General features: G+C 41.5%; 1 protein-coding gene across 2 annotated transcripts in view; it reads left to right on the top strand.

Moving 5' to 3' along the window:
• Plch1 (phospholipase C eta 1) overlaps positions 1 to 12,017 on the top strand; it is a 196,636-nt gene that overhangs the window by 171,866 nt on the left and 12,753 nt on the right. For both annotated transcript variants that reach the window (XM_029537859.1, XM_029537860.1), the window contains 5 exons: positions 1,065 to 1,156; positions 5,074 to 5,171; positions 8,650 to 8,829; positions 8,926 to 9,033; positions 11,043 to 11,167. In XM_029537859.1, coding sequence (XP_029393719.1) covers positions 1,065 to 1,156; positions 5,074 to 5,171; positions 8,650 to 8,829; positions 8,926 to 9,033; positions 11,043 to 11,167 — 603 coding nt within the window. The remainder of the gene's footprint in view (positions 1 to 1,064; positions 1,157 to 5,073; positions 5,172 to 8,649; positions 8,830 to 8,925; positions 9,034 to 11,042; positions 11,168 to 12,017) is intronic.

Genomic DNA, 12,017 nt, shown 5'->3' with positions numbered 1-12,017 from the left:
ATGTAGAAATGCTATAGGGTAGAAGTTAGGGTATGATTGAGGATAATGAGTACCTTTGAGGGGAAGTAAGGACCAAGTGGGAAGAGCAGAAGGGTTCTAGGGTGCAGGTAAGATTCTACTTCCTTATTTGAGTCCTATTCATATTGTAGAAGTCATCCTTTTGTACACTTGTACACTTAAAATTGTGTACCTTTGTAAATATATATGATACCTCAATAAAAGTGAAAATGTTATACAAGAAATTAGCCATTGGGTCACTGAGATGGCTCAGCAGGTAATGTGTTCCAGGGTATTCTGCTCAGATGCCCAAAGCATACTTTCCAGAAGGGTAACCTTTCAGGAGCTACATGTTTGGTCCCAAGGTTTCCCACAATGACTGGTTTCTCCAGTGTTTGTTTTGTTGGGTTTTTAGCTCCCTAAATAATGAGCCGTCTCCAATATGGAGATGAAACCACATCCCCCTAAGACACCTGTCCAGAAGACAGGAGGTTATTTCAAGAGACTTTTAGTTCATGTCCTATGGATAGCAATTTTTATTTTATGATTAGAACTGAAAATGGGTCCCAAACTCAGAAAGGAGCAATCTGATTTAGATGATGATTTGAGTGTGTGCTGTCCTTCTGTTATTAACTCAATACAAATCTGTTTTCAGAATCAAACTTGCCTTTTATCACTTACACAACAGTAAGCTTCCATTCAAAAGGATATTTCTCCTGATAATTATTTAAATAGATATTTTAATTTTGGTTCTCTCTTGTGGACACCTTCAAAATACACAATGAAAATTTTTTTTCTAAGGTCTCAATTTTATGTGGCTTAGAAATTGGCTTCTGGGCATGAAATTCTAAATTTTGCATAGTATAAGGATGTCTATAGATTTTTTTTAATTATTATTTAATGGTTGAACAAGTAGCCCCCACCCCATCCCACGTGTGTGTGTGTGTGTGTGTGTGTGTGTGTGTGTGTGTGTGTGCATGTATGTTTAAAAATCCAATCCAATCTCTGTATATTGTGAAAGTGCTTAATGTGGTGATTTAGTAAGTTTACTGTGATTTTTCCATCAGAAAGCTACGAAATCACGTTCTAAATCCTATAGTACTGATGATGAGGAAGATGCTCTTCAGAATCCTGGCAAGGAGGGAGGCCAGCTGTACAGGTAACAAAGGATCTTCATGTTTATTGCCCAGACTCCCATACCCTCCCCGTTCCATTATCCTGGTTGTTTTAGTTGTGTGTGTTTAGTATGTGTGTGCCTAGAGAATGAGGCATACACGGTAAGGTGTGGAAGGGAAATGTGAAGATCAAGATAGCAATACTATACAGAGCAAATATGGCACCAGTGGGGTCCTGAATAAGTGCTAGCTGAGGTAGGTGTCAGGGGAAAGGTGTTGTCAGAGAGGAAGAGACCCATGCAGATGTACAGAGGACTGGCAGAGGGACTGACAGATAGGATAACTTATAAGCACATACATAGAGCCAGCCTTGAGGTATTTGCTCCTCCATTCACCATCGTTAGTACTGAACAAGGTAAGCTTTCCATCTCTTAAAGACTCAAAAGCATTAAAGGAATTATATTAGCATGGTGGGTTCCAACTCTAGTAAAGAACTGGTCAAATACATTAGCTACTGCTTCATTAGCTTTGACCATTTTACAGTGATATACACTGCATCATGGTGATATCTACCCATCATTGACTTCTCTCAGCCCTATCCAGCTCCTTCCCAACATGGCTGCCTCCTGCTTTCATGTCTTTTTTGTAGACCTACTGAGATGAATTAGGTTTATTGACATGAGGATGAGTACAAGGTCATTTGCTGAATCTTCGGAGACTTGTCAGTTGCTCCACCACTGAACAAAGGGGTACTCCCTTCTTCCCAGAACCATTTAACTGCCCGTTGCTCCTCAGGAAGTGGTAGAACCTCCTGATCCCCTCCCTTTCCTACGACGATGGAATGCTGAAGGCCTAGTGCAGCTCTTGTGCTGTTATCCATAGCTGTGGTGTGCTTATAATTGCAATGGCCACCCCAGGCAGAAGACAATGTTTCATAACACTCCTCCTAATTCTTTGTTCTGATTATCCTAATCCTGATTCTTATATTCTTCCTTCCCTGCCTTCCATGGTGTTCCCTAAGCCTTGGAGGGAGTGATATAGGTGTTTCATTTAGAAAGGAACCCTCAACAGCCATTAATTCCCTGGTCTTAACAGTTGCAAGTCTATTAACTGTTAACCATTGCATAAGGAAGCGTCTCTCCTCAAGGCTGGGAGCAGCAGTACTCTATGGTTAGAAACATGAGTAGTTAGATAGCAATTTGGCTACTTGTCCTGTTAGCAAAACAATAGGAGTAGTTTTCTTGTAAGGTCTGTGATCTCCTAGGCTATCCAGTTTTCATTACATTTATAGTGCCAACACATATTCTCTTTCATGAAATAGTCCTCCAACCCACTTAGAAGCAACTGACACTCTTAGTTACCCACACTTAGTAATGACATACACAAGTAATTACACCAGTGAGCATATCTTGCCTAGTACAGGGTCCTTAGTTATTAGATATTGATGTTTTTCCCACAGTGGCCTACAGAGCATCTACTAGCACTATGGAAGCTATTCAGCAAAAAGGGAGCTTCTAGTCAGTTTCTTGATTTCTCCATGTCCTACAACCAGGTGTCTTCAGTAAGAGAGTCTGGAGAAACTCCTTACCAGCTATTCATATGACAGAAGAATAATAACCAAAACATTCAGAGAACTAAAGCAAAACTAAATAAACAATCTGAAAATAGAGGAGGATACTAGGTGTGTAAAGGATCTTGCTCCCCTCATTAATCTATTGTCAATAGTGTTCATGATGACTGTTTTCAGAACCTAATTGTGATCTATAGGGTGATCAGGACTCCCTGACAGCCACAAAGGAACATAAACCATGTTGTGGGTGGGTAGATATGTGTGAATGGACAAACTGACAGACATACATACATGAGAGCTCATGCATGTGCACTCGCGCGCGCGCGCGCGCGCACACACACACACACACACACACACACACAAAATAAACACACACACACACCTTTGTTTCTTTACTGAACAGAGAAATTAAAGTCACAGAGGCCTTATATAAATTCAGCATCAGTGTTCAGGTAGAGTTTTCTTTAAGCTCTTAAGGGACCTATATGCACCATACACTGGCTGGTAAGGACAGATAAGAAATGTACAGAAAATTTGAATATTAGTTACAGTAAAACATATAAGAGAGATAGGAACACCTTTCAGAAGACGTTTACTAATAATTTTTAAATCAAAACATCTGACACATGGCTAGGGAAGGGACAGTGTTTGAAAAGCCACATTATTCTTCATGCATTCAATGAGATACCTTTACAGGTTTTACCCGAGATCAGGTAACACGCTGCTCTTGAGTCAGTTAGAGATTTGCCCCTAATTCCTGTGAGAGCCTGAGTGTCTTAGATGGCCACCTTGGGATTTGGTTAATCCAGTTAACTCTTGGGGTGAAGAGTAGAAAGGAATGACAATGCAGAATGTCTCCATACCCCCATGTCTTGAGGGTTCTGCTTGTGAATTTTAAGCATGATCTCATACAGACTCATAGTCATCAGCCTTTCACAGGTCCACCAATGGCTACAGGGTCTCCAACTCTGTAATAAAGAATACCCAAACATTCATTCAACTGTTTTTATTCATGCTTACATCCATGCCTCTTTGACAAAAGGAATCATGTAAGAAACATTTTACCCATAGAGCTTTGATTGGATAGCTCATGTCACCACTAAGGTGAGGATTTCTTTCTGATTTGATCAACTTTTATCATTAATATCTAGTTCTCAAACATTTTCATCATCCCAAGAAAACAATCTTTACCCAACAGCAGTCACTCACCTCTCCTTTCCCTAGTATACTTCCTGTCTCTGGGTAGACTTTATACTTGTCAATATTTGACCTTTTACCAATATTTGGCTTCTTTCTTTCAGTTTTGCATTTCAAGTTTCACTCCCATTGTAACATATGCTTGCACTCTGATTTCATTGCCTAGCTACCAGCCACATGACTCTTCTCCATATTTTTCAGTAGTTGGAAAACTTTTTGATAGCTTTCACTCTGTTAGTTGTTAAAAATATACATTGCAAGGCATGTTCAAATACAGAATTTTACATTGATGGAGAATTGCTAAGTAACAATGTAACTCTCCACCACACCAATTGTCAAGGGAATCACACCATTTATGCATACCCTGAATATAAGGCTTTCACTCACCTGCCTTGTCAGTTATAGCTACCCTAATAGACAAGGCATTGTACCTTCTTGTTCTGTTTGCACTTTGCTGTTGACTAGTGATGTTGCTCATCATCTGTGTGCTTATTATTGAATGGTGTTGATGAACTTTGATAAGTTTGATATGAGTTTGTTAGTTAAATTTCTTCTAGAGGAGAAATGTGTGTGTGTGTGTGTGTGTGTGTGTGTGTGTGTGTGTGTGTGTGTGACCAATGGTGTGGCCTGTGGAGATATTTCTGGGGTAAAGAGTAGGGGTTGGAGATGTGTATATATAGTCAATATTCTAGGAATGTTTTGTAAGGAGAAAATCTAGAAGGTACCTAGAAAAACTGAACATTTCAATAATACATATTTCACATAGTACAATGTACATTTCATTTAAAGAATATCTAAAAATACTTACAATTATATTTCTTAAAAAAAACAACACTGGAATATTTGGTTCATTTTCTTTCAGATATTTAGGTTTGGTGGCCCACATGTTTCTATACGAGTTCAGTCTAGCTGTTTCCTGGGATGACTCCTGAGCTGGGCAGTCATAGAACCAAGCCTTTTACAAGAGGACTTACAGAGACTGATTTCTAGCAAAGCCTGAGTAAAATTGCAGTAGCAAGATGCTGTAGACATAAGAGATGTTCTGAATAAGGAGTCAGACCTGGGTTCCTGACTTGCTTCCGTTAAGTCCTAGGGAAGGTCACTTACTCCTCCTTTTAAAAGGGAAGGTGATGCAACCAGAGGCTCACAACCCTTCCATCTCTAGACTCACTAATGTGAGCGTGTGCTCTGCAGGCTGGGCCGCCGAAGAAGAACCATGAAACTCTGCAGAGAACTCTCAGACTTGGTGGTGTACACAAACTCCGTGGCAGCCCAGGATATTGTGGATGATGGTAAGGCCTGAGAATTGCTCACCCTGGGTCAAACACTTGACTTTCCTATGTCATTTTTTTTTTTAAAAAGGAGTATGTATTATATGTGTTTTGCCTAAATATATGTATGTGTACCACATGCATACTTGGTGCCTGCTGAGTCCAAAAGTGGGTACTAAATCCCTTGGAAATGAAGTTACAGGTGATTGATTATTAGCCACCATGTGGGTGCCGGGAACCAAACCCAGGCCTTTGGCAAGAGCACTCAGCCATCTCCCCAGCCCCATCTCACTGTTTCCAACCACATCAACTACATCAAGCAGAGAGGCTCCAGCCTCAGCCATGCTCATCTTTGAGTCTCCTAGTAGCTCTTTCCTCGTCTTCAGTTTCATTCCTTTACCAAATGTTTATTGAGGTACCACAGTCCTGCAGCACTTCAATCAATGTTAATTTTAGTGGAAGTGGAATGAAAATTAGAATGTCTGCTCTCTCAGTCAGTGGTGTCAGCACAAAGATGGCAGGCAGTGTGTGACAAGGCCCTCCTCCTCACAGACCTCAGACTCTTCACTCAGTTCTTTTTACCAGCAACAGTCCATAAGTACATCTTCTTCTATTTATTGAAAGATGACTTTTCTTCCACCTGGGTTTGGATTCCTTCTCAAAGCGATGGTAGTTATACAAAATTTAAATGTACACCATCTGTAAGAATAAGAGAAACCTCCAGATTCTCAACTAGCAAGCAGTGCTTTCTAATGACCTCCTGTGGCTCTCAGATTGATAGAGGGATTGGCTGAATGGAGTTGAAGGTATAGCTGGTTAGCAGAATAGCAATGTTGACTAAGTACCTTTGGAAATCACAAGCCTAGTAACGTTGGGAACATAATATTGAGTACTGTTTACCTCTTAAATTTACCTGGTTTGTTTTTTACTTTTTAAAAAAGACACAAAATGAGCAGAACTTAATGAGTGCATTGCTTATCTTTATGTAAAACAACTCAATCCCATTAAAATACTAATTGATGTGAGCTTAATAAGCAAGCTCATCTTAATGATAGCATAGTACATCTGTTTATGTGGAGAATCAGAAAACAACAACTGAGATATTGATTACAGTGGTGCTCCATATGAACTGGGTTTGTCAATAAGTATATTTTCTCCAACTCTATGCAAAGCATTCCCCATCAGAACTTGCGCATGCAACCAATTTTAGTTTTGTTGAGATGTATAAACTCTGTTCATGTATTCTGTCAATAATATATATTAATAAGTATTATTAAGGAAAGGGTCCATACTAGAGAAATCACTAGGTTAAGAACTATGGTCTTCCTATCTCCTCCTTCTGAGCTCTGACCTATCCAAGTTCCAGTTGTGGAGTGCCACCAACTCAGTGGCTGGCTTTTAAAACCTAGGGAGGGTAGCCCCAAGGACAATAGGTACCTGACAAACCACATTGCCAGCAAGCATAGCAGACATATGGTCTGAGCACAGCAACCTACATTCTATTCCTTGTTGCCATGGATTCAGACACTCCCCTTGTTTGAATGAGAACAAACTCTGTGCAAGCCTGCTCTTTATTCCGGATGGCCTTTTGCAATAGATCCAGTGGGCATGGGGATAAGCATTTGGAGCCCAGGATATGAGGTTTATAAAACTGTGTAGGATTGTAGCAGCTGTGGCACTGTAGAGATGGTTGAAGAGATAGATAGGGACAAAATGGGGAATGTTAGATGTCTGAAATTTTACTCTGCATAACTTTTCTTCCACCTGGGTTTCGATTCCTTCTTAAAACAATGGCCGTTATATAAAATTTAAATGAACATCATCTGTGAGAATAAGAGAAGCCTTCATCAGATTCTCAACTAGCAAGCTATGCTTGCTAATGATGACTGCCTATGATACTCAGATTAATATAAGAATTGGCTGACTGGAGTTGAAGGTTTAGCTGTAGCCATAATCTCACCTGTAGATTCTGGACTGACAATGTTTTGTAGTTCAAGCAGAGACCCGTGTGTGGGCCCCAGGCATTTTTACCTCTCCCTATTTTTGTATTTTATAAGCCTGGATGGATAGACAGTCTTCTTTGTTTCTAAAACATTACTTTAAAAGAAATCTATTTACTTAATAGTAATTAGAAACTGGGAATAGGGCTTTGTATGTGTTAAGAAAATGCTCTACCACTGAATTATGTCCATGCATCTTTTCCTATGTTGATTTTTAGGACAGGATTTAGGTTGCCTGAGATGGCATTGAACTCACTTGCTAGTGCAGGAAATCCTTGAACTAGGAATCTTCCCTGGGCCTCCCAAGTTGCGGGCATCTAGTGCATGTATTTCATACATGCTTTTTATATTTTTTCATTTTCATGCATATGTGTTGCAGTTTGTATGTGTACAGCATGCATATAGCTCTGGGCACACATAGGGAGTTCCAAGGCCCAAGGATGGAGAGGCCTGAGGTTTATGTTGGAAGCATCTCCCTTTGCTCTTCCACTTCATTCGCTGAGGTGGGGTCTCTTGGTCAAACCTAGAGTCCACCACTAAGGATGGTTTTGCTGGCTAGATTACTGTGGGGCTCAGTTGTTTCCACATTCTCAAGCTGGAGTTATAGACAGGCCACCACACCCACTCAGCATTTATATAGGTTCTGGGTATCTGCACTCAGATCCTCAGAGTTGCATGGCCATTGTGCAGTCAGTCACTGGAAGAGCTCCCAGCCCTGCATGTGAGTTTTTAATGAGCATCTTTAATATCTGTCAGGAGTAAGTTGTATATGAAATTTGGTCTATTCACTGTCACCTGTCTCTTTGACAATGATGTTGTTTACCTCATGCAAAAATGACTTTTCATCCTGCCTCTTCCTGCTGACCAGACATGAATCAATGAAACGATTGAGTTCTGGGAGAATTTGGGACCTCACAATGGGGCACCTTAGCAAAAGAAGTTCTTGTATGGCCTAACATTGCAGAGTCCTGAGGATGGAATCTCGGGGTCTTTCTTGGTCAGGAGTTGGTTATACTGTGCTTTCTTAAATAGCAAATTTTGTTTAAAATTGTGTTCATACCTATCTAAGGTTGGCCTAAAAGTTTCTGTCTTTAGCCACCTGCAGCCTAACGTGATAGGCAAAGATGCTCTGCCCTCTTGCTCCAACAAGCAGCCGAGTCTCAGTCAGTTACAGTGGCTCCTGTCCTAATGAGAGATCAGACAGCACACAGGAGCTGCCACCAGCCAGGGTGCCTCTGAGTTCTCTTTTTCTTGTCACTTTCTTTCTGTGACTCTTCATATAACTTGCCACGTAGTAGGTGAGTCACTCTGAACCCATTCTGGTTCTGGGGTGGTTTAATTTGTGAATAGTCTTGGTGGATTTAATATGTCTAAAGTCTTGAACTTAACAGGTTGGACCCCCTTCTTTGGGCCAAGGGTGGGCTCTGGCATTATCCAGCCTGTCGTGGGAGGGTTGGCTTTGATGCATTTACCACTTTCCCTATTTCTTTGTCTGCCAGGGACCACCGGGAACGTGTTGTCCTTCAGTGAAACAAGAGCACATCAAGTGGTTCAGCAGAAGTCAGAGCAGTTCATGATCTACAACCAAAAGCAGCTCACAAGGATTTACCCCTCTGCCTACCGCATTGATTCCAGTAACTTCAACCCTCTGCCCTACTGGAATGCAGGCTGCCAGCTAGGTGTGTATGACCCGAGAGGAGCAGCGCTCTGCCTTCTCTCTCCACCTTGCCAATTGTCAGTTGTTTCTAATCCCCTCAAATGTTCAATTTGCACAGTGGCTCTGAACTACCAGTCTGAAGGTCGAATGATGCAGATAAATCGAGCAAAGTTCAAGGCGAATGGCAACTGTGGCTACATTCTCAAGCCCCAGCAAATGTGCAAAGGTAAGTACCAGTTTCATAGCTGCATCTGTCATAAACAGCAGATTATACTCCACTATGTTCATGTTTAAATTTATTACTATTAATCAGCATCATCATTAATGTAGGCGTGTATGTTTATATGTATGTAAATTGAAGTCAGAGGACAAATTTATGGAGTCTTTTTTTTTTTCTCTTTCCACCATTTGTCTTAGCTCCAAATTTTGTCTCTGTAACTCCTTCCATGGCTATTTTGTTCCCTATTCTAAGGAGGAATGGAGTATCCACACGTTAGTCTTCCTTCTTCTTGATTTTCTTGTGTTTTGCAAATTGTATCTTGAGTATTCTAAGTTTCTGGGCTAATATCCACTTATCAGTGAGTGCATGTCAAGTGACTTCTTTTGTGATTGGGTTACCTCACTCAGGATGATATATCCTCCAGATACATCCATTTGCCCAAGAATTTCATAAATTCATTGTTTTTAATAGCTGAGTAATACCATATTTTCTGTATCCATTCCTCTGTTGAGGGACATCTGGGTTGTTTCCAGCTTCTGGCTGTTATAAATAAGGCTGCTATGAACATAGTGGAGCATGTGTCCTTATTACCAGTTGGAACATCTTCTGGGTATATGCCCAGGAGAGGTATTGCTGGTTTTCCGGTAGTACTACGTCCAATTTTCTGAAAAACTGCCAGACAGATTTCCAGAGTGGTTGTACAAGCTTGCAATCCCACCAGCAATGGAGGAGTGTTCCTCTTTCTCCGCATCCTTGCCAGCATCTGTTGTCACCTGAATTTTTTATCTTAGCCATTCTGACTGGTGTGAGGTGGAATATCAGAGTTGTTTTAATTTACATTTCCCTGATGATTAAGGATATTGAACATTATGGGCCTCAGGGATGGGCTCAGGTAATCAGACTCATGGCAAGAACATTATCCACTGAGTTAGAATATAGTGTCAGCTTAGATTTTTCTAAACCTATTTTATTTAGGATTCTTAAATGCTTCAACTTCCCTTCTACTGCACCAATCAGAGGTAGAGGAGAAAGAAGGTTAATCGGATAAGGGGTTTCGGGCCTGTTTAGAAGTAGTTCTTTGGGGGTGCCTTCTCTATTCATTATCAGGATATCAGCAGTCTAGCACAATGGCAAACACCAAACACAAATCAGCAGCAGTGACTTGATCCAGCAGAAGGCGCAAGGCTCTGCCAAACTGGCAAGAGTCAGTGGAAGTGGCAAGAATCAGCCAGAACAAGAAGTTCTTTGGTGCGTTTCTCTCTTTGAAGGGAAGACCAGCCAAGAGCAGGGAAGCATTGCATGGCTAGTGAAGCCCAGCAAAGCCCAGCAATGCAAGCACATCCTCTCACTGTTTAGGGGCTTCCGTTTATACTCTTTGCAACCATCACGTGCCCTCTCAAGCATCAGCTCCAGAAAAACATCGCATGTCTTCTCACACACCTGTTTCGGCAAAACCTCTCACATGTCTGCCTCAGCAAAAGACCACATGCCTTCTCATGAGACTTCCACAGAAACATCACATGACACAACTGAGTCTCCAAAGAAGCCAGACATTTCCACTTCAATAAAGTTTCTCTTCTTCACTTAATTTCAGGTTTTCTTTCTTTCTTTCTGTTCCTTGTATTTTTTTTTCCTAGATCTGAAATAGCTTAGCCAATTGTTGGAATCTGATACAACTATCCTCCTTGATACCACAGGCATTCAAATAAATTATTTATCTGAGCCACAATTGCACCTTAGACATTTACTTTAAAGTAGCCCATCCCCTGGCTTTTGGGAACAGAGAATAATGAAACCACACTCTGGAAGTACCTGCTGCTGCTGCAGCTGCAGAAAGTGATACTGATGGTTACGTGAGAATTTCTTTGTTCTGTCAAACACTGTGATAACTGATATGCTTGGTCCCCTGTTTAACAAATTTAAGCTGAGTGTGGATACTTGTATGGTTATGTATATGCCTGTGTATATTTGTATATGTGTTCCTATGCTACTGACCTCTGATTTACTTGGCCTAGGTACATTCAACCCTTTCTCCGGTGACCCACTTCCTGCCAACCCCAAAAAACAGCTCATACTGAAAGTGATCAGTGGACAGCAACTCCCCAAACCTCCTGATTCTATGTTTGGAGACCGAGGCGAGGTAAGCTACACCCAACTGCCCAACTCTCTAAGTATGAGATCCTTTGATTGTGTTTAAGCAATCGTCTCAGTGTCTTTAGTAGTGTGTGTGCCTCTGTCTGTTGTGGATATAGATGTTTAGGGGGCGGAGTTTATTAGTGAGCACTGCCTCCACTAATCAGGCAGGAGCTGATTTTCTGTCAGTCACACAGAGTTCTTGTCTCTACGTATTACCATAGGCTTGAGGGCGTGAGCCTAGTGCACAGTTCAAGGGTGGAGACAGCAGTGCTATTATCAGGATGTAAACAACAAAGGTTAAGGTCATTAATGACAAAAACATGGCCAAAAGCATACTTCCGAATCCCACAGGTCCAGCAGCCTTCCTCACCGCTGCCTGCTCTTTGGCTTCATGCTTTGTGGTCACATGTCATATCACTATCACCAGTTCTGTCCCCTTGTTGCAGGATAGAGTTGTTTCCCTCCATGGTCAGCCGAGTCTCAATGTGCTACTCTCAGGGCTGGCCCATCGCTTCACCTTCTCTTCACTCTAACCTTCTCTACATTCACATCTGGATCTTATGGTTGGAACCACACAGCTTTGCATGTCCATACCATTGTGAATACTTCATGTGACCTGTATGCAGTGCTGTGCCATGTAGTACTGAAGTACACACATCACCTTTCTACCTTTCTGGCCTCATCACATTCTTTGTATTGGCTCCCTCCAACCTCTCTGCACTTATTAACAGATAGCACAGTGCCCTCCTTCTCAGACAGGAGAGGGTCAGATAGGGTCATTACCTCCATGTCTGCTGCACCTCCTTCCACAGGCTCATCACTGTTTTCCTTTCCTGCTTTTACCTTCTGCCCTG

This window comes from Mus pahari, chromosome 4, assembly GCF_900095145.1.
Source record: "Mus pahari chromosome 4, PAHARI_EIJ_v1.1, whole genome shotgun sequence".
NCBI lineage: Eukaryota > Metazoa > Chordata > Mammalia > Rodentia > Muridae > Mus > Mus pahari.
The sequence above is the reverse complement of the archived record's forward strand: the minus strand, read 5'-3'. Positions and strand labels throughout refer to the sequence as shown.